Consider the following 22,174-nt stretch of genomic DNA (forward strand, 5'->3'; position numbering starts at 1 on the left):
TGGGCTGCCCAGGGAGGTGGTGGAGTGGCTGTGGCTGGAGGTGTTGCAGCCAAGCCTGGCTGGGGCACTGAGTGCCATGGTCTGGTTGGTTGGGCAGGGCTGGGTGCTAGGTTGGGCTGGAGGAGCTTGGAGCTCTCTGCCAACCTGCCTGATTCTGTGGTTCTGTGACTCTATGAAATCATGAAGGTTTGAGGCTGCTGTGAAGTGTTTTGACAAGTGTTTTGCTTTGCTGTTTTTATCCCCAGTGACTCTCTGAACCTGTGAGATGGCTGTGATGGGAATTACCTGCCAAGAAGCTCCTGATGCAAGCTTCCAGCAGAAGAAGGAGCTCACAGCTAGCAAGGGGCTGAAGGAGACGGCGAGCGAAAGGCAGAGCAGCGTTTGCAAAGTGGAAGACTCCAAGAAGGTCATCTTCCAGAGCCAGTGGAAAATCCTGAGTGATGTCATCACCAAAGGGACAGCAAAAGAAGAAACAGCAGGAGGCTGTGCATCAATTTCTATTATTGCCCAGGCAGAGTGTGAGTAGCTGTGTGGGCTGCTGCTGCTCATTGAGAAAAGGGAATGTGGAATGCAGGATGAGATTTCACTCAGTTTGCACTCCTGGAGAGCTGAGGCAACATCTATTTGTAATCCCAAGTGGAGTGGAGCTGGTGACACATCCCAGCCTCTATGTGGGAAGCTCATGAAGTCTCCTAATAAATGTGGCAGCATCCACTGGGGGAGGCACAAAGAGCAGGGCAGTGTGGGGCCCTTGCACCTGCCTGCCCCTCTGCTCTGCTCTGAGTGAGACCTCACCTGGAGTATTGGGGTCAGTTTTCAGCTCCCCAGTTCAGGAGGGACAGGGATCTGCTGGAGGGAAGCCAAGGGAGGGCTACAAAGATGCCACAGGGACTGAGCAGTGCCCTGTGAGGAGAGGCTGAGGGACCTGGGGCTGCTTGGTCTGGAGAAGACTGAGAGGGGATCTGAGCAGTGTCTGTGAATATCTGAGGGCTGGGGGGCGGGAGGGAGGGGACAAACTCTGCTCACTGCTCCCTGGGCTAGGACAAGCAGCAGTGGATGGAAGCTGCAGCAACATGAGGAAGAACTTCTTGAGTGTGAGGATCCCAGAGCCTGGCACAGGCTGCCCAGAGAGGTTGTGGAGTCTCCTTCTCTGAAGCCTTCCCAGCCCTGCCTGGATGTGTTCCTGTGCAACCTGTGCTGGATTCTGTGTCCCTGCTCTGGCAGGGGGTTGGGCTTGACCTCCAGAGGTCCCTTCCAAGCCCTAACATCTGTGATCTGTGGTCTTGTAAATCTGAGTCCTGCTGCCTCATCTCTGCTTGGCTGACTTCTGAAAGGTGTGGGAAAAGGAGTAGGGGGAAGAGAAGAAACCCAAAGTAAAGCTGTTACATGGAAAAGAGCTGAGGGACCAAGAGGGGGTTCAGAGGAGGCCACAAAAGGTGGTTGGAGGGTTAGAGAACCTCCTCTCTGGGGGCAGGCTGGGAGACTTGGGACTGTTCAGCCTGGAGAATGCTCCAGAGAGATCTTTTGGCATCCTTCCAGGACCTGAGGGAGGCTACAAGAAAGCCAGGAAGAGACTTTGTACAAGAGAAGGGGGTTTTACAAATAGAGTGGATGGGAGCTTGAGGAGGGGGAATTTAGACTGGAGATGAGGAAGAAATTCTTTGGAGTGAGGGTAAGGAGATACAGGAGCAGAGCACCTGAGGAGGCTGTGGATGTCCCCTCCCTGGAGGTGTTCAAGGCCAGGCTGAGCTTTGAGGTCCCTTCCAACCCAACCCCTTCTGTGATGCTGTGGATCCACGAGGCAGGGGCAGCTGCCTGCTGCTGGGGCAGGAGGGAGCACAGTGCAGGGGGTGTGGTGCTTAGCCTGGCTCACTGTTTGGGTTTCTTAGTCCACCTGGCACCAGGAGAGTGACAGCCTGGAGGTGCTGAAGACCTGTGCTGATCCTCTTTTCTGTCCTGCAGGTGAGAACAGTCAGGAGTTCAGCCCCACCTTGTCAGAGAGATCCTTCATTGCTCACAGCAAGCAGTACAGGTGAGAGACCTCTTACCCTGAGCACCCTCCCCTGCTGCTGCCTGCTGCCTGCTTCCAGACCAGCCTGGCTCCTCACAGTGGTTTTCCCACAAGCATTTAGGGCCAAGAGGATGCTCTGCAGCTGATCTGCTATGGGGACAGGCTGAGAGAGTTGGGAGTGTTCAACCTGGAGAGGAGAAGGCTCCAAGGAGACCTTATTGTGGCCTTTCAACATCTGAAGGAGGCTGCAGGAAAGCTGGGGAGGGACTTTAAGGCTGTCAGGGAGTGATGGGACTGGAGCAAAATGGAGCAAAACTGGAAGTGGATTCAGATTGGGTGTTAGGAAGAAGTTCTTCCCCATGAGGGTGCTGAGAGCCTGGCACAGGTTGCCCAGGGAGGTGGTGGAAGCCTCATGCCTGGAGGTGTTTCAGGCCAGGCTGGATGTGGCTGTGAGCAAACTGATCTGGTGTGAGGTGTCCCTGGGCATGGCAGGGGGCTGGAGCTGGCTGATCCTTGAGGTCCCTTCTGCCTCTGACAGTTCTGTGGTTCTAAGCATCCAGGACTTTGTGTGAGGGGCCCAGAATTTGTCCTCCTTAGCCTGTAAGAGGGGAACCAACAATGCTGCACTGTCAGACCAGCTTCTGCAGGGACTTTGTCTTCTTCACTGCTCTGAAGACATCAGTGCCTGAGAAGTTAATGGGGACCTAGCACCTAGCATGGAGCAGGAGCAGCCTCTGTTGGAGCTGGATGATCCTTGAGCTCCCTTCCAGCCCTGGCAATTCTATGATTCCTGTTAGGATTAACTTCTCTCTCTGAGGCTCTTAGAGAGATTAAACAGCTTCCCCCAAACCCCTTTGTGTTAGGAGAAAGTAGAAGTCTAAGCACAAAGCACCTCCTGCCTGCTGGTTTCCTGGCCCTTGGAGCCTTCTGCCTCTCTTTCTGGGTGCTCAGATTTGGCTTGAAATGATTCAGTGAATTTTTGTTGAGGTTCCTGGGCTTGAAGTAGAAGAGGTCCAAGGGAAATTTTGGAGTCCTTTTTAACTGAGCTGCCCTGATGCTTTTGAAACCACATTGCAGCATCCTCTGAAAAGTTGTGGAGAGCTTCAGCTGCTGCTAGAAGCAGCCCTGAGAAAAGGGAAGCTCTGCCTTCCTGGGGAGGGTAAACAAAAGAGCAAGAGAGAAGAACCTGTGCTCAGTGACAGCAGCAGGGTTGTGAAGAGAGAGTGAAACTGGTAGAGAGAGAAAGAGTTGTGGCACTGAAACAGAGACCTGAGGCTTGCTGAAGTCATCTGGGAGTGAGGCACTGCTTCATGAGGAAAGTGTGCCCCTGGGGGACACAGGCTGGAGCTGTGAGAGGCACTGGGGCTTGGGGCTTCACCAGGCAGCTCCAGCACCCTCTGAAGTGGCTGACAACTAAGACCTGCTGTCAGATGCTGAACCTGGCCCTGCAAGGGCTGTGGTCTGACACTGCCTCCTGAGGTGGAATCACAGAATCATAGAACTGTGTCTGATGGAAAAGCCTTCAAAAATCATCCAGCCCAAGCAGCAGCCCAACCCCACCAAGGCCACTAAACCCTGGCCCCAGCTGCCATGGCCACAGCTTTCTGGAACACCTCCAGCCATGGGCACTCCACCTCCTCCCTGGGCAGCCTCTGCCAAGCCCTCACCACTCTTGCAGCAAAGAAATTGTTCCTCAGCTCCAACCTAACCCTCCCCTGGCACAATTTCAGGACATTTCCTCTCCTTCCCTCACCTGAGACTAGGCAGCAGAGCCCAACCCCCACCTGCCTGCAGCCTCCTCTCAGGGAGCTGCAGAGAGCAATGAGCTCTCCCTCAGCCTCCTCTTTCCCACACTGCACTCCCCCAGCTCCCTCAGCTGCTCCTCCCCAGCCCTCTTCTCCAGACCCTTCTCCACCTTTGTTGTCCTTCTCTGGCCCTTCTCCAGCCTCTCAATGTCCTTCTGGGAGTGAGGGGCCCAAACCTGAACCCAGTACTTGAGATGCAGCCTCACCAGCACCCAGTCCAGGGGCATTGTCCCTTGAACCCACTGAGGAAATACAGAGGGAACCATTTCTTGGGGGGGGTTATGTGGAGCTCAGGGCAGTTCTGTGTCTAGGTTCAAGGCAAAGCTGGAATTCTGCTTAGGAGACCTTCTGGAGCTCAGTGGGACACTGAGCCAGCAGGAGAAGAGAGAGGGCAGTGGTGGCTGTGAATGCAGCACAGCTCAGTGAAGGCAGATGAGTGCAGCAGAGTTGTTCTGAGCCAGCAGAACAGCTTTGGCTTCTTCCTTTGGAGATCACAGAGTCATGGAACTGTTGAGGTTGGAAGAGACCTTTGAGATCACAAAGTCCAGCCACTCACTCAGAGCTCACAGCCAGAGCTCACCCAGAGCTCACTCAGAGCTCAACCAAAGCTCACAGCCAGACCTCAGCCAGAGCTCACAGCCAGAGCTCACCCAGAGCTCACAGCCAGAGCTCACAGCCAGAGCTCACTGCCAGAGCTCACAGCCAGAGCTCACCCAGAGCTCACTCAGAGCTCACAGCCAGAGCTCACAGCCAGAGCTCACCCAGAGCTCACAGCCAGAGCTCACAGCCAGAGCTCACAGCCAGAGCTCACTCAGAGCGCACAGCCAGAGCTCACCACCAGAGCTCACAGCCAGAGCTCACCCAGAGCTCACAGCCAGACCTCACAGCCAGAGCTCACTCAGAGCTCACAGCCAGAGCTCACTGCCAGAGCTCACAGCCAGAGCTCACCCAGAGCTCACAGCCAGAGCTCACAGCCAGAGCTCACTCAGAGCTCACAGCCAGACCTCACAGCCAGAGCTCACTCAGAGCTCACAGCCAGAGCTCACCACCAGAGCTCACAGCCAGAGCTCACAGCCAGAGCTCACCCAGAGCTCACTCAGAGCTCACAGCCAGAGCTCACCCAGAGCTCACAGCCAGAGCTCACAGCCAGAGCTCACTGCCAGAGCTCACAGCCAGAGCTCACCCAGAGCTCACAGCCAGAGCTCACCCAGAGCTCACAGCCAAAGCTCACCCAGAGCTCACTTAGAGCTCACAGCCAGAGCTCACAGCCAGAGCTCACCCATAGCTCACAGCCAGAGCTCACCCAGAGCTCACTCAGAGCTCACAGCTCCACCACTGCTGCTAAGCCACCACCACTAAACCACCTCCCTTAGCACCACATCCACACAGCATTTAAACCCCTCCCGGGGTGGGGACTCCACCACCTCAAGTATGCTCTATTTCCTTTGCAGCTTGTTTGGAAGTACCTACCTGCCAGGACTGGTGTTGAGCAGCTGCAGGGAAGTGTCCCTGCTGAGGGTCCTGTCTGGCTGTGCAGCCCCTAGCTGCTGTGCTGAGCAGTGCTGGTTTGTGTCTTCTGAGCACTGAGCTTCACCAGCCAGAGCACTTTGGCTCCTTGAAGCTGCTTTGGCTCCTTGAAGCTGCTTTGTGTGAGTGCAGTCCTCCCTTTGCTCTGGTGCAAAGCCCTTTTGGCTTCCAGGCAGAGCAGGCAGGGCTGCACTACAAACAGTGTGGCCAGCAGGTCAAGGGAAGTTCTCCTCCCTCTCTACTCTGCCCTAGGGAGAGCACAGATGAAGTACTGGGTCCAGTTCTGAGCTCCCCAGTTCAAGAGGGGCAGGAAACCACTGGAGAGAGTCCAGCAGAGGCTAAGGGGCTGGTGAAGGGACTGAACATCTGTGTTATGGGGAAGGAGCCCTGGGGCTGTTGAGCCAGGAGAAGAGCAGCCCCAGAGGGGATCTGAGCCGTGGTTACAAGTATCTGAAGGGTGAGGGCAAGAAGCAGGGGCCAGGCTCGTTTAGGTGTGCCTGGTGACAGGACACTGGGCTCAAACTGGAGCCCAGGAGGTTCCATCTGAACAGCAGTGAGGCTGCTGGAGGCCTGGAGCAGGCTGCCCAGAGAGGTTGTGGAGTCTCCTTCTCTGCAGAGATTCAAACCCCATCTGGATGCATTCCCCTGGGACCTGCCCTGGGTGATCCTGCTTTGGCAGGGAGGCTGGACTGGATGAGCTCTGAGGCTCTTCCAAGCCCTGCCATTCTGTGGCTCTGTGACAGGAGCACTTTGATGAAGTACACCACTCCTGGCACCAGACTGCATTTGTCCCTCATCTGAGCCCTCTGGCACAGACACAAACTGCCTGAAAGCAGCCTGGAGACCTTCATTGCTTTCCCCTCTGCACTGCCTTCTGTCCCTGCTGTCCCTTGCAGCATTTGCAAATGCTGGGAGCTGTAATTCTTTGCTCCCCCCCCCCCCCACGCCCCCATATTTCCTTCTTGCCTTCACTGCTCTCTGCCTTGCTGCAGATGCTACATGTTGGAAGGCAGCAGTGATGGAATCATCCTCTGCTCCTGAGATCTCAGGAGGAGGAATTGCTAATCCTCACTCCTGCTCTGTGGGTGGTAACTGGGAGTGGGCTTTCACCAGCAGAGCTCAGGGGTTGCAGCCATTTCCTGCTGGAGAGTAGAAGGTTCTGCAGAGGGACCTGGCCAGGCTGGCTCGATGGGCTCAGGCTAATGGGATAAGATTCAACAGAGCTAAGGGTTGAGTCCTGCACTTGGGTCACAACCACCCCAGGAATGATAAAGGATGGAGACAAAGTGACTGGAAACTGCCCAGTGGAAAAGGACTGGTGGGGAGGAGTTGTTAGCAGCAGCTGAAGATGAGCCAAGGGGTGCCCAGGTGGGCAAGAAGGGCACCAGCAGCCTGGCCTGGATCAGCAAGGGAGAGTAGCCAGCAGGACAGGGATTGTCCCTCTGGGCTTGGCACTGGTGAGGCCACACCTTGAGTGCTGGGTTCAGTTTGGACTCCTCACTGCCAGAAGGACATTGAGAGGCTGGAGCAGGGCCAGAGCAGGGCAATGAAGCTGCTGAAGGCTCTGGAGAAGAGGGCTGGGGAGGAGCAACAGAGAGACCTGGGGTTGCTCAGCCTGGAGAAGAGGAGGCTGAGGGAGACCTCACTGCTCTGTATAGCTCCCTGAAAGCAGGCAGGAGCCAGCTGGGAGTTGGTCTCTTGTCCCAAGGAACAAGTGATAAGCCAAGAAGAAATGGCCTCAAGCTGGACCAGGAGAGGTTTAGGTTGGACCTTAGAAGAAACTTCTTCAGCAAAAGGGTTCTCAGAGCCTGGCCCAGGGAGGGAGCTGAGTCCTCACCCCTGGATGTGTTCGGAAGGCACAGAGATGTGCTGGGGGCCATGGTTTGGCACCAGCCTTGCTAGAGCTGGGGACTGGATGGACTGGAGGATCTGAGGTCTCTGGTTCTGGTTTGGTTTCCTGCAGCAGGTCAGACAGCCTTGACCAGATCCCTAACAATGTGGCCCACGCCACGGAGGGGAGGATGGCACCGTGGAGAGGGAGGCACCGCGGCAAGACGAAGAGGAAGCGCCACAAGAAGAGGTCCAAGCTGAAGATACAACCAGTGGCTGCTGGCAGGAGAGGTCCCAGGACTCCAGAGCAAGAGAGCTGCACCCCAATCCCTGTCCAGGTGAGAATCCTTCCACCTTCCCTTGGGCCTCCTGGGACCCCTGCAGGGTCCTGGCTGCCCTGGGCTGAATGTGCTGCGGGCAGAGCGAGCTTCTTGCTCAGCTCTTCTCTTTTCTCTTCTAGGAGGATGAGTCACACCAAAACACTCTCTACACAAACACTTTTTGGGCTTCAGAATTTACCAAGGCCTTGGTCTATGATCCACTGCCATTTGAGAAACCAGAGCAAGTTCTGCCCCCACTCAACCCCCCCTCCCCACGGAGCCAATACAAAGCAGAACTGCACAAGCTGATAAGCCCCATTCAGTGCCTTAATCACGTCTGGAAGCAGCAGTCCCAGAGGGACAATGTTCCACAGCCTGAAACTCTCCATCCTTTTCCCTACAACATCCTGCCCCTTCATCTCCCACCCCTGGACAGTCCTCTGCATGCCTTGAAACACAAAGCCCTGGAGCCTTACTTCCAGGCTGACCTCAGCTATCAGGGCAGCCAGCAGCGCTTCTCTGGCCTCGGCTCAGAGTACAGCTACCCCAAATGTGCCACCCAGTCCATCCCAACCAGCTCAGACAAGATTTCTGTGGAAGAATACTTGGTGGATGCTTTGAAGGGGAGTGTGAGCCTTGGGGAACCACAGAACTTAGCCAGCCTGGCCAAGACGTGGAGAGGAGGTGGTCTGGAGCCCAAGGAGCGGTTGGATGAAGCGGATGACAACGAGGGGGTGCTGCTGAACGAGGTGAGCCTCTCAGCCCACACACCAGGGCTGTGGGAGGCTGCAGCAAGAGGGAGAACCTGCAGCCATGTGCTGGCTTCTGTAACAAGCCTGCATCTTCTGGATGGTTCTTGCTGTGCTTGGGTTTGGTTTTCTCAGGGGTGGCTCTGGTTTGTTTGCTCGGTCACTGGATCTGCCTGCTTGGCTTGGAGAAGGGTTTCTGTGCTTAGGCAGCCCTCAGAGGTCACAGAATGGGTTAAGTTGGAAGGGACCTCGAAGATCAGCCAGTTCCAACCTCCCTGCCATAGGCAGGGACACCTCCCACACTAGAACAGGTCACTCAAGGCCTCATCCAGCCTGGTCCTGAATGCCTTCAGGGAGGTTGTGGAGCACAGAAGCACCCAATGTGATCTTTGATCACATTGGGTGCTTCTGTGCTCCACAACCTCCCTGGGAAACCTGTGCCAGGCTCTCACCACCCTCAACCTGTGCCAGTCTCACCACCCTCAACCTGTGCCAGGCTCTCACCACCCTCACTCCTCCTCCTAACATCCACTTTCGATTTCCCCTCTGCCACTCCAAACCCATTCCTCCTCCTTCTGCCATTCCCAGACCTTGCCAATAGTCCCTCCCCAGCCCTCCTGGATCCCCCTTCAGATCCTGGAAGGTCACTCCAAGGTCTCCTCAAAGCCTTCTCCAGGCTGCAGAGCCCCAACTCTCTCAGCCTGTGCTCAGAGCAGAGCTGCTGCAGCCCTCTCAGCATCTTTGGTGGCCTCCTTCTGGACTGGTTCCAACACTTCCATGTCCTGCTTGTGTTGGGGGCTCCAGAGCTGCACCCAGGACTGCAGGTGGGGTCTGAGGAGAGCAGAGCCAAGGGGCAGAATCCCCTCCCTTGCCCTCATGTCTTCATTCAGCTAAAACAGCCTGGGCCATTCAGCTGAACAGGCTGCCAGGTTTTATTGGCCAGAGGTGACCTGGACTGTGACACACAAACCAGGGCTGTGGAGGTTGTGAAGGTGCCAGACCCATATCTGCTGCCTTGGGTAGGAGGCCTGCAAGCCACTCTTTGTCCCTGGCCACACACAGGCCTGAGGCACAGCAAATGGGTGGGAATTTGCAGGCTTGATGGATTTCTGCTGAGCTGAGCTGTCCCTTTCCACCTGGAACACCTCAGGAGGACTCTGCTCTGGGATCAGTGTGACCCTGCCAGTGTTGTCAGTGGAGTTCATAGAATCATAGAACCAAGCAGGTTGGAAGAGAGCTCCAAGCTCAGCCAGCCCAACCTATCCCCCAGCCCTATCCAGTCAACCAGACCATGGCACTAAGTGCCTCATCCAGTCTCTTCTTGAACACCTTCAGGGTTGGTGCCTCCACCACCTCCCTGGGCAGCCCATTCCAGTGCCAATCACTCTCTCTGCCAACTTCCTCCTAACATCCAGCCTAGACCTGCCCTGCCACAGCTTTAGCCTGGGTCCCCTTCCGGCCCTGGCTGCCTGGCAGCAGAGCCCAACCCCACCTGGCTACAGCCTCCCTGCAGGCAGCTGCAGGCAGCAATCAGCTCTGCCCTGAGCCTCCTCTGCTGCAGGCTGCACCCCCCCAGCTCCCTCAGCCTCTCCTCACAGGGCTGTGCTCCAGGCCCCTCCCCAGCCTTGCTGCCCTTCTCTCAACACCTTCCAGCACCTCAACAGCTCTCTTGAATGGAGGAGCCCAGAACTGGATACAGCACTCAAGATGTGGCCTGAGCAGTGCTGAGTACAGGGGCAGAAGAACCTCTCTTGTCCTGCTGCCCACACTGCTCCTGAGCCAGCCCAGGATGCCATTGGCTCTGCTGCCCACCTGGGCACTGCTGCCTCATCTTCAGCTACTATCCACCAGTACCCCCAGGTCCCTTTCCTCCTGCCTGCTCTCAGCCACTCAGTCCCCAGCCTGTAGTGCTGCTTGGGGTTGTTGTGGCCAAAGTGCAGAACCCTGCCCTTGGCCTTGTTCAATCTCATCCCCTTAGCCTCTGCCCACCCATGCAGCCTGGCCAGGTCCCTCTCCAGGGCTCTGCTACCCTCCAGCAGCTCCACAGCTGCTCCTAGCTTGGTGTCATCTGCAAACTTACTGCTGCTGGACTCAATCCCTTGCTCCAGATCATCATTGAAGGTGTTGAACAGGACTGTGCCCAGCACTGATCCTTGGGGCACAGCACTAGTTCAGATGTCACTGACCTGCCTGAGAGCATCCACAGTGAGAGCTGAGGCACAGGCTCAGCCTGCTGCCTGTCCAAAGGTTCAGCTCACACACAGGTGTCTGCCTTTAGTCACCTGAACCTTCTTCTCTTTGCAGGATGTAGCTGCATAGTTAGATCCTGTGTGGGAGCCCCAAGGGCTGGTGACCTTTCTGCACGGTGCTGGGGTGCTGGGTGCACCCCCTTAGATCACACACAGCCCACAGGAGCCAGGGAGCTCCTCTGGGCTCATTTCATCTCAACCCCATGGCAGAAGTCGTTTTGGGCAGGGGTGGTAGAGGTGTGGTGAGATCTCTCTGTACTTTCTCTGCAGCATGGAGCTCAGCAGTTGGCTGCTTGTGTCCTTGCTTCATCTTCTTCTCTGATTTCCCTTGCAGAAGCTGAAGCCTGTGGATTATGAGTACCGAGAAGAGGTTCACTGGACCAAGTGCCAGGGGTCTCTGGGCATTGGCTCCTTTGGAGAAGTTTACAAAATAGAGGACAAGCAGACAGGATTTCAGTGTGCTGCCAAGAAGGTAAAACTGCCTGGGAGGAGGGAAGGACTTCCACACACCAACACCTGTAGGGAGGAAAAAGTCTCCTCCCTGTTCAGTCTTGGCAGGAGGGAGCTGGCTGATGGCTGGGACTACCTGAGGGGTGGGTGCCAGGGTGGAGCTGCCAGGCTCTGTTTTGGTGGTGCCCAGGGATCACAGTATCACAGTACCAACAAGGTTGGAAGAGACCTCACAGCTCATCAAGTCCAACCCTTTAGCACAGAGCTCAAGGCCAGACCATGGCACCAAGTGCCACGTCCAGTCCTGCCTTGAACAGCTCCAGGGACGGCGACTCCACCACCTCCCCGGGCAGCCCATTCCAGTGTCCAATGACTCTCTCAGGGAAGAACTTTCTCCTCACCTCCAGCCTAAATCTCCCCTGGCACAGCCTGAGGCTGTGTCCTCTCCTTCTGGTGCTGGCCACCTGAGAGAAGAGAGCAACCTCCTCCTGGCCACAACCTCCCCTCAGGTAGTTGTAGACAGCAATGAGGTCTCCCCTGAGCCTCCTCTTCTCCAGGCTAACCAATCCCAGCTCCCTCAGCCTCTCCTCGTAGGGCTGTGCTCAAGGCCTCTCCCCAGCCTCGTTGCCCTTCTCTGGACACGCTCAAGCATCTCAATGTCCCTCCTAAACTGGGGGGCCCAGAACTGAACACAGCACTCAAGGTGTGGTCTAACCAGTGCAGAGTACAGGGGCAGAATGACCTCCCTGCTCCTGCTGGCCACACCATTGCTGATGCAGGCCAGGATGCCACTGGCTCTCTTGGCCACCTGGGCACACTGCTGGCTCATGTTCAGGCAGGTACCAATCAGCACCCCCAGATCCCTTTCTGTCTGGCTACTCTCAGCCACTCTGACCCCAGCCTGTATCTCTGCATGGGGTTGCTGTGGCCAAAGTGCAGCACCCTGCACTTGGAGCTATTGAACTCCATCCCCTTGGACTCTGCCCATCTGTGCAGGTGGTCAAGGTCCTGCTGCAGAGCCCTTCTGCCCTCCAACCCAGCCACATCTGCCCCCAGCTTGGTGTCACAGGACAAAGAACAATGGGTACATGCTGGAACCCACGAGAAGAAAGTGCTTTGCTGTGAGTGTGCTGCAGGCCTGGAGCAGGCTGCCCAGAGAGCCTGGAGCCTCCTTCTCTGGAGGCTTTAACCCCCCCCTGGATGCGTTGCTCTGTGCCCTCCCCTGGGTGGCCCTGCTTTGGCAGGGGATTGGCTTCCAATGATCTCCAAAGGTCCCTTCCAACCCTAACATTCTGTGGCTCTGGGACTCTCCTCCCAGCTACCATGAGCTGTAGGTGCCTTTTTGGCCAGCTGCAGCCAAGTGCTGCTCTGGCTGTGCCCAAGGTGGAAGTTCGAGGGGAGGGCGCGGGGAGAAGAAGCAGATGGAGAACCTGTGTGTGCACAGAGGGTCCAGCTTGGCAGCCAGAAATAGGCTCCTTTGGCCTCCTAAGTGTGCTTCAAGAGATCTGGGGGTGGTGGTGAGACAGGCCAAGAGTGCTGAGCCTTCCGAGGAGCTGTGAGTGTGCTCCTGGTGCCTGCGGGGGAGGAGCGGCTCCGAGAGTCGTTTGCTTACCTAACTGCCCTGGTTTTGGGCAGGGCTGGGGGGAAGCAGGGACGTGGCAGGTGCTCCTCTGCTCAGGAAGGAATCAAGCAGGGGAAAAAAAGCACTTCAGAGAGAGCTTCCACCTCTTCAGTGAGTGCTGGCTCCGTTTCAGGAGGTGCTTCTCTTGCAGATCACATCAGGCTGGAAGGGACCCTCCAAGGTCATCTCGTCCAACCCCCCTGCAGTCAGCAGGGACATCCCCAACTAGATCAGGTTGCTTGGTTTGACCTTGAGTGTCTCCAGGGATGTGGCCTCAGCTGCAGGTGCAGCCAAGGATGTGAATTTCTCCAGCACTTGGCTTAGCAGCCTCTTGTGCACCCAGACCTTGTCCTGTTACTGGGGGAGTGTGTGGAATCTAACCTGAATGTGGGGACTGACTTGTCTGCAGCCATGGGGGGGAGGCAGGGGTGGAGGCAGTGTGAGATCAGAATGTAAACTGGTTTGAACTTAGCACCTGAAGAGCTTCATCACCTCTGAAATGATGTTTCCCACTTTACTCCAACAGCAAACTTCAGCAAGCATGTGGGAAGTGTTTGCCTGGGGTGCAAAACTGTTGCAGGCAGAAGGGGCTGGAACTTGTGATCTGCAGCTTAAAATGTTTGCTTCTCCTTCTCTGCCTTGCTCTGAGGGGATGTGGTGCCTGTGGAAGTCATAGAATGGCTTAGGTTGGAAGAGATCTCAGAGGTCATCAGCTCCAACCCCCCTGCAGGGACACCTCTCAACCAGACTTGGCTGCCCAAGGTCTCATCCAGCCTGACCTTGAACACCCCCAGGCAGGAGGCAGCCACAGCCTCCCTGGGCAGCCTGTGCCAGGCTCTCACCACCCTCACACTGCAGAGCTTCTTCCTCAGCTCCACTCTAACTCTGCTCTGCCTCAGCTCCAAACCATTCCCCTTGGCCTGGCTCCAGACACCCTCAGCAAAAGTCTCTCTGCAGCCTTCCTGCAGGATCCCTCCAGGCACTGGCAGCAGCTCTGAGGTCCCTCCAAAGAGCCTTCTCCTCTGCAGGCTGCACTCCCCAGCTCCCTCAGCCTGTGCTCACAGCAGAGCTGCTCCAGCCCTTGGAGCATCTTTGTGGCCTCCTCTGGCCTCACTCCAGCAGCTCTGTGCCCTCCTCCTGCTGGGGACAGCAGAGCTGGAGGCAGGACTGGAGGTGAGGTCTGAGCAGAGCCAAGGGGCAGAATCCCCTCTCCTGCCCTCTGCCCACTCTGCTCTGGCTGCAGCCAGCACTCAGCTGCCTTGGGGGCTCCATGAGGGCTCTGCAGGCTCCTGGGCAGTTGCTCAGCACCCAACACCCCCAAGTCTCTTTCCCAGGGCTGCTCTCAGCCTCCTCTGCACCCAGCCTGGATTCATGCCTGGGCCTGACCCAGAGGCAGTCTGAGCTGTTTGCTCATTCATTTGGCAGCTCTGTGGAAGCAAACACAGTTAAAGCCTGTGGAAAATGATTTCCTGTTCTGCACCCTCACACTGTAGGTGTGGAGTTTGGGTGGCAGCAGGACCAGCTTGTGCTCTGACAGTCTGTGTCTGCTGACATCCCCTGTCCCTCTGCAAGTGCAGAGCCCCAGGAGAAGCAGCTGGTACTGGTGGGATGTCTGTTCAGGAAGGAGGAGTGGTGGTGCTAGAAAGAGAGACAGGAGAGTGGAGCAGTGATGAAAGGACAGAGCAGACCCTCAGGCTGTGCTGCCAACCTGTGAGACCTTCCCAGGCTGGAGAGCTTGGGGAGAGGAACCTCAGGGAGATCACTGCGGGCAAGTGCAGGATCCTGCCCCCGGGGAGGAGCAACCTCCTGCACTAGGACAGGTGAAGGGGACCTGCTGGGAAGCAGCTCCAAGGAGAAGGACCTGGGAGTGCTGGGGGACAAGTTCCTCCTGAGCCAGCAGTGAAAGCCACTGGGGTCCAGCTTTGGGCTTCCCAGTTCAAGAGGGACATGAAACTGCTGGAGAGAATCCAGGGGAGGCTCCAAAGGTGCTGAGGGGCCTGGAGCAGCTCTGTGAGCAGCAAAGGCTGAGCCCTGGGGCTGAGACCCTGCAGAAGAGCAGCTCCAGGGGGCAGCTGAGCAGTGCTCAGCAAGAGCTAAGGGGTGGGGGGCAAGAGGCTGGGGCCAGACTCTGCTCAGTGGTGCCCAGGGGCAGCACAAGGGGCAGAGGGCACAGAGTGGCACCCAGGAGGCTCTACCTGAACAGGAGGAGAAAGTTGTTTGGTGTGAGGCTGCTGGAGGCCTGGAGCAGGCTGCCCAGAGAGGTTGTGGAGTCTCCTTCTCTGCAGAGCTTCCAACCCCCCCTGGGCACTGTGCTCCTGGGCCAGCTGCTGTGGGTGCCCTGCTTTGGCAGGGGCTTGGACTGGCTGAGCTCCAGAGGTCCCTTCCAGCCCCTACCATACCGAGGCTCTGTGAGAAGCTGCTCTTTGAAGGTCTCCACTCTTCTGTTCTCCTAATTACTTAGGAGAACAGAAGAGTTCAGGGGATGCCTCTGCAGAGCAGCAGCACTGCTCAGAGCCAGCTCCCAGAGCAGAGGGCTCCCAGGTGCAGGTGGAGCTGCGAGGTGCTTCATTTGACACCAGTGTCAGGAGCTCCTGCTGCCTGCTGGGCATAGAAGGGGACTACCTGAGCTGTCCCCACCCCGGTGCTGTGAGCACCTGCTCTGCAAACAGCTCCAGCTGGGCTGCTGACAGTGCAGAAAGATGATCCATCCTTTCCCCACCAGACCCTTCCTGACTCATCTTTTCCTTCTGGCCTTTCCCAACTCCTGGCTGTGTTTTGCTGGGCTGAGCTGAGTGAAGAGAGGTTTTCTGTCAGCCAGGAGGGGAGAGTGGCAGGCACTGCCTGTGCCCACGTTTGGTGTTCCCTCCTCTTCTGGGGGGCTTTGATTCTCTTTTCTTTGCCAAGCACTGCACAGCCCTTGGCTGGTTGTTTTCCTCCTTCTCCCGTGGAAGCAGAGTGCTGAAGTGATCTGTTTGATCTTTTCAGCTCCCTCCTGGAGGCAGCCAGGACTTGGCCCTAAGCTGGAGGTGAATCATTTTGGACACAGCTTTACTCTGACCCTCAGGGTTTGGGACTCTGCTTTGTCCTTTGCTCAGAAATGTTCTGGCTGTTCCCTCTCCCTGCTGTGCTCAGAGGTTTCTGCTCACAAAGGTTGTCCTTGTCCCCCTGCTGTCACACAGTAGGGGACACCCTGAGCCCCAGGCTGGGGAGGGAGGATTCTGTCAGGATGCACAGGATCAGTGGAATTGGTTTGGTAGGAAAAGACCTTTGAGATCTTTGAGTCCAACCATCCTCTAACTCTGCCAAGGCTGGAGCTGAACCATGTCTGTGTCCTTTGAACTCCTCCATGCATGAGGATTCAGTCACCTCTCTGGGCAGCCTGTTCCAGTCCTGAGAATCCTTTGAGTCAAGAAGTTTCTTCTAATACCCAACCTAGCCCTCCCCTGGCACAATTTCAGGCCAAATCCTTTCCTTCTATCACTTGAGATTAGGGAGCAGAGACCAACCTCATTTCAGGGAGCTGCAGAGAGCAATGAGGTCTCCCTCAGCCTCCTCCACACTGCACCCCCCCAGCTCCCTCAGCTGCTCCTCCCCAGCCCTCTTCTCCAGACCCTTCCCCACCTTTCCTGCCCTCCTCTGGCCCTGTTCCAGCCTCTCAACGTCCTTCTGGCAGTGAGAGGTCCAAAACTAACCTCAGGATTCCAGCTGTGGCCTCCCCCAGTGCCCAGCACAGAGGCACAATCCCTGCCCTGCTCCTGCTGCCCACTCCATTGCTGCTCCAGGCCAGGCTGCTGCTGCCCTCCTTGCCCACCTGGGCACCTCCTGGGCTCATCTTCAGCTGCTGTCACTCATCACCCTCCCAGGTCCTTTTCTGCCAGGCATCTTTCCAGCCACTCTGCCCTCAGCCTCCAGCATTCCTGAGGTGGTTGTGACCCAGATGCAGGACCCAGCCCTGGGCCTTTCCCCACAGTCCATGTTCAGTGCTCCTTTGTTTCCCCAGGTGCAGGTGGAACACTTCCGTGCGGAGGAGCTGACCACCTGCGCCGCCTTGGCCAGCCCCAGAGTGGTGCCCTTGTATGGAGCTGTGAAGGAAGGACCCTGGGTGACCATCTTCATGAAGCTGATGGAAGGTGAGCACTGAGCAGCCACAGCACAGCCCATCACTGTGGGATGCAGTGGACATTGATCCCTTCTTCGTCCTAGAATCATAGAATCAAGCAGGTTGGAAGAGAGCTCCAAGCTCAGCCAGGCCAACCTAGCACCCAGCCCTGTCCAGTCACCCAGACCATGGCACTAAGTGCCTCATCCAGGCTCTTCTTGAACACCTCCAGGGTTGGTGCCTCCACCACCTCCCTGGGCAGCCCATTCCAATGCCAATCACTCTCTCTGACAACAACTTCCTCCTAACATCCAGCCCAGACTTTCCCTGGCACAACTTGAGGCTGTGTCCCCTTGTTCTGTTGCTGGCTGCCTGGCAGCAGAGCCCAACCCCACCTGGCTACAGCCTCCCTGCAGGCAGCTGCAGGCAGCAATGAGCTCTGCCCTGAGCCTCCTCTGCTGCAGGCTGCACTCCCCCAGCTCCCTAAGCCTCTCCTCATAGGATTTGTGCTCCAGGCCCCTCCCCAGCTTTGTTGCCCTTCTCTGGACACGTTCCAGCACCTCAACATCTTTCCTGAATTGAGGAGCCCAGAACTGGACACAGCACTGCAGGGGTGGCCTGAGCAGTGCTGAACACAGGGGCAGAAGAACCTCCCTTGTCCTGCTGCCCACACTGCTCCTGATGCAGCCCAGGATGCCATTGGCTCTGCTGCCCACCTGGGCACACTGCTGGCTCATCTTCAGCCTACTCTCTATCAGTACCCCCAGGTCTCTTTCCTCCTGGCTGCTCTCCAGCCACTCAGTCCCCAGCCTGTAGTGCTGCTTGGGGTTGTTGTGGCCAAAGTGCAGAACCCTGCACTTGGCCTTGTTAAATCTCATCCCATCCTGCCCCTGTTTTCAAGCTGTTCACTCCTTGCTGTATCCAGGAGCATCCTGGGTGCAGTGGGGTAGGTGTGTGCAACCCTGCAGTGGTCCTGTCAGTGGGGAGGGACTCATTGCCAGCCTTGCCCCATTCCCAGACTCTCACTCAAACACAGTTCCAGCCTGGTTTTGCTCTCACAGCACCATATGAAGTGTGCTGTGCTGGGACAGGGGACACTGGATCAGCAAACCTGGGTGATTCCATTGCCTGCTGCTCCTTTCTTCAGGCAGGACCATGGGAATCATAGGATGGGTTAGGTTGGAAGAGACCTCAGCCAGTTCCAACCTCCCTGTCATAGGCAGGGACATCTCCCACACTAGAACAGGTCACTCAAGGCCTCATCCAGCCTGGTCCTGAACAGCTCCAGGGAGGTTGTGGAGCACAGAAGCACCCAATGTGATCAAAGATCACATTGGGTGCTTCTGTGCTCCACAACCTCCCTGGCAAACCTGTGCCAGACTCTCACCACCCTCAACCTGTGCCTGTGCCAGGCTCTCACCACCCTCAACCTGTGCCTGTGCCAGGCTCTCACCACCCTCAACCACCCTGCCCAGAAGCAGTGGGCAGGAAGAAATGAAGGAATAAACCTAAGGAGCAGACCTCCAGTGTGGAAAATAAGAGCTGTCAGCCCTGGCACTTCTCATTTCCTCCTCAGACCCAGAGAGGAATGCTGCTGATGCTGGGAAGAAGGCAAAGCTAAGCTCACCTGAACTCTCTGGCTTCTTTTTTAGGTGGCTCATTAGGGCAACTAATTAAGCAGAGTGGCTGCCTGCCAGAGGACAGAGCCCTCAGTTATCTGGGCCAGGCACTGGAGGGCTTGGAGTATCTTCATGCTCAAAACATCCTCCACGGAGATGTCAAAGGTAGGATGGTGCCTAAGGTGCCTTCTGCTGCCCTTTCTCTTGCAAGAGGCAAACTGCTGAGGGGTTGCTGAGGGGCAGGAGGTTGTTTGCTTGGGTTTCAACCCCACAGTTGAGGCTGGAGCTTGCCTGGGTTCTAAGCAGCTGGGCAGGTTGCATTTGTCACCTCTGTTACTGTGGCTCTGACAAGCTTTTTGCCCAGGCTGCCCCATCCCTGGGCTGGTGGAGCTGCAGGGCAGAGAGCTGGCAGCTTAGCACTGGAGTTTAGAGGTTGGAAGGGACCCCCAGAGATCATCCAGCCCCCTGCCAAAGCAGGATCACTCAGGGTAGTTTGCAGAGGAACACATCCAGGCAGGTTTGGCAAGTCTGCAGAGAAGGAGACTCCACAACCTCTCTGGGCAGCCTGCTCCAGGGCTCTGCACCCTCACACCAAAGCAGTTTCTCCTCCTGTGGAGCTGAAACCTTCTCTGCTCCAGTTTGTGTCCATTGCTCCTTGGCTCATTGCTGCTGAGCACCCAACAAAGCCTGGCCCCAGCCACTGCCCCCCACCCCTCAGCTACTGATGAGATCTCCTCTCAGCCTTCTCTTCTCCAGACCAAACACCCCCAGAGCTCTCAGGCTTTCTCCACAGGGGAGATGCTCAAGACCCCAAATCATCCTTGTGGACTCCCTCCAGCAGGTCTCTGTCTCTCCTGAACTGGGGAGCCCCAAACTGAACACAGTATTGCAGCAGTGGCCTCAGCAGGGCAGAGCAGAAGGAAGAGCAGAACCTCCCCAGCCCTGCTGGCCACACTTCTCCTGATGCCCTCCAGGCTGCCATTGGCTCTCTTGCCCACAAGGGCACATTGCTGCCCGTGCAGAGCTTGCTGCCCACCAGCACTCCAAGGCCTTCCTCCATGGAGCTTAAGAGCAGAGATCATAGAACAGAATCATAGAAAGGGTTAGATTGGAAGGGACCTCAAAGCTCAACCAGTTCCAACCCCTCTGCCATAGGCAGGGACAGCTCCTGCTAGAAGAGGTCACTCAAGACCTCATCCAGCCTGGTCCTGAGCACCTCCAGGGAGGTTGTGGAGCACAGAAGCACCCAATGTGATCTTTGATCACATTGGGTGCTTCTGTGCTCCACAACCTCCCTGGCAAACCTGTGCCAGGCTCTCACCACCCTCAACCTGTGCCAGCCTCTCACCACCCTCACCCTGTGCCAGTATCTCACCTTCCTCAACCTACAGCCTCCTGTAGCTCCTTTCAGATCCTGAAAGGCCACTCCCAAGTTCTCCTCCAAGCCTTCTCCAGGCTGCAGAGCCCCAAACTCTCTCAGCCTGTCCTCAGAGCAGAGCTGCTGCAGCCCTCTGAGCACATCAACACAGGTCATAGCTAACTGTAGTTGTGTGCTTGCTCACAGCAGTGATGCTCCAGAGGACTCCCAACCTTTGGGCTGGGCTCTGAGAGCTGCAATCCTTTGAGCTTTTGCCTTTCATTCCATCTGGGTGGCCATAACCCAGAGGAGACTAACAGAGACCTTCTCTTTGGCAGCTGAGAATGTGCTGCTGTCTGATGATGGGAGCAGAGCTCTGCTCTGTGACTTTGGCCACTCTGCTCACCTTCACCCTGATGGCCTGGGCAAGTGCTTGGTCACAGGTAAGGATTTTCTGCTGTGCCCTGCTTAATCTGGTGGTTGTGTTTTCCCCCAGGCTTGCTGTTGCTCTTGGTGTGGCAGTTCTGCTGATGTTCCTGTGGGGTGTCCACTGACAGCTGCAGTGAGCTCAGAGCTGGAAGCTGGTCCTCATCTCCCAGCCTGTTGTTCAGAGCCACAGAATGACTAAATGGGTTGGGTTGGAAGGGACCTTAAAGCTGAAGGAAAGGAGGTTGTGGTTTAGCAGCAGGCTCAGGAGGGTTGGAGGATGGTTGGACTCAATCACACTTGAAAGGTCTTCTCCAACCAAAATGGTTCTCAGAGCTTGCATCAAAGAACATCAAAACAACCCAGAAATCCACAGGGATGTAAGGCTGGGAATTGAGTTATCCAGCATTTGTCTGCCCCCTGGGAATGGGGATGAAGAGCAATGAGCAGTTTGATAGGATCACAGAATGGGGTTGGGCTGGAAGTGACTTCGAAGCTCAGCCAGTTCCAACCTCCCTGCCATGGGCAGGGACAGCTCCCACCAGCCCAGGGTGCTCATGGACTCATCCAGCCTGGTCCTGAGCACCTCCAAAGGACTCATCCAGCCTGGTGCTGAACACCTCCAGGGAGGTTGTGGGGCACAGAAGCACCCAATGTGATCAAAGATCACATTGGGTGCTTCTGTGCCCCACAACCTCCCTGGCAAACCTGTGCCAAGGTCTCACCACCCTCAACCTGTGCCAGGCTCTCACCACCCTCAACCTGTGCCAAGCTCTCACCACCCTCAACCTGTGCCAGGCTCTCTCCACCCTCAACCTGTGCCAGGCTCTCTCCACCCTCAACCTGTACCTGTGCCAAGCTCTCACCACCCTCAACCTGTGCCTGTGCCAGGCTCTCACAACCCTCAACCTGTACCTGTGCCAAGCTCTCACCACCCTCAACCTGTGCCAGGCTCTCACCACCCTCAACCTGTGCTGGTGCCAGGCTCTCACAACCCTCAACCTGTACCTGTGCCAAGCTCTCACCACCCTCAACCTGTGCCAAGCTCTCACCACCCTCAACCTGTGCCAGTGCCAGGCTCTCACCATGCTCAACCTGTGCCTGGCTCTCCCCACCCTCAAAAGAATTTCCTTCTGGTGGTTTCTGTCAGGATTATGTCAGGATTATGTCAGGATTCAAGGTTCTATCCCAGCTCCAAACCACACCAGGGCTGAGAACCCTGACTCTGCCTTGCTGTGTAACCTGACTGAACAGCTGGGACATAATCCTCACTCCCCCACCAAAGCCCAATTCCTCCCTGGGTTTTTTTGGGGCAGTTGAGCTTTACAAAGCTGACAGAGAAAGGTGAGCTTTATATCACCAGGCTCAAGTGGGAGAGGATCCTGATTTGCCTCCCTGGAAGCAGGAGCTTGATGCCTGATCTGTGCGTGAGGGATGCGCTGGACCAGGAGACGGAGCCTTGGAACAGCTGCTGAGGGCTGGGAGGGTTGGGTTAAGGTTGCTCATTGCTCACTGGGACTGCAAAGATTGCAGCAGCTGTGCAGTGAGTTCTCTTTGGAATGGTTTTAGGGAACTATGTGCCTGGCACAGAGACTCACATGGCTCCAGAGGTGGTGATGGGCAAGCGCTGCGACTCCAAGGTGGACATCTGGAGCAGCTGCTGTATGATGCTTCACATGCTCAATGGGTGCCACCCTTGGACCCAATATTACAATCACCCACTCTGCCTCAAGGTGAGTGCCCCAAGGTGCCCCCCACTCACAGCAACCTCAGCCTGCAGCATCCCAGTGCACAGAGAGCATCAGGAGGGCTGGCTGGCATCAGCTGGGCATCTCTGGTGATCCCAGAGGCATGGGATGGGTTGGGTGGGAAGGGACCTGTAAAGCTCATCCAGTCCAACCCCCCCTGCAGTCAGCAGGGACATTGCAACCAGAGCAGGTTGCTCACAGCCCCTGACTACCTGACCTGCAGTGGTGCCAGGCATGGAGCAGTTCCCACCTCTCTGGGCAGCCTGGCACAGGCTCTCCCTGCCCTTGTTGTGAAAGATGCTCCCTTGGGTCCAACATAAATCTCCTTTCACTTTGAAACTGTTGCCTCTCATCCTGTCATTA

At 56.6% G+C, this 22,174-nt stretch overlaps 1 protein-coding gene across 2 annotated transcripts in view; it reads left to right on the forward strand.

Moving 5' to 3' along the window:
- MAP3K14 (mitogen-activated protein kinase kinase kinase 14) overlaps positions 1-22,174 on the forward strand; it is a 53,959-nt gene that overhangs the window by 14,784 nt on the left and 17,001 nt on the right. The window contains exons 2-10 of one of the 2 annotated variants that reach the window (XM_064174503.1): positions 246-518; positions 1,963-2,032; positions 7,307-7,511; positions 7,634-8,242; positions 10,826-10,963; positions 16,563-16,692; positions 18,314-18,445; positions 19,976-20,080; positions 21,633-21,796. In XM_064174503.1, the coding sequence (XP_064030573.1) occupies positions 266-518; positions 1,963-2,032; positions 7,307-7,511; positions 7,634-8,242; positions 10,826-10,963; positions 16,563-16,692; positions 18,314-18,445; positions 19,976-20,080; positions 21,633-21,796 (1,806 nt within the window). In that variant the 5' untranslated portion in view covers positions 246-265. The remainder of the gene's footprint in view (positions 1-245; positions 519-1,962; positions 2,033-7,306; positions 7,512-7,633; positions 8,243-10,825; positions 10,964-16,562; positions 16,693-18,313; positions 18,446-19,975; positions 20,081-21,632; positions 21,797-22,174) is intronic. The other variant, XM_064174504.1, reaches the window with a different exon arrangement.

The sequence above is a fragment of the Pogoniulus pusillus genome, chromosome 40 (assembly GCF_015220805.1).
Source record: "Pogoniulus pusillus isolate bPogPus1 chromosome 40, bPogPus1.pri, whole genome shotgun sequence".
Classification (NCBI taxonomy): Eukaryota; Metazoa; Chordata; class Aves; order Piciformes; family Lybiidae; genus Pogoniulus; species Pogoniulus pusillus.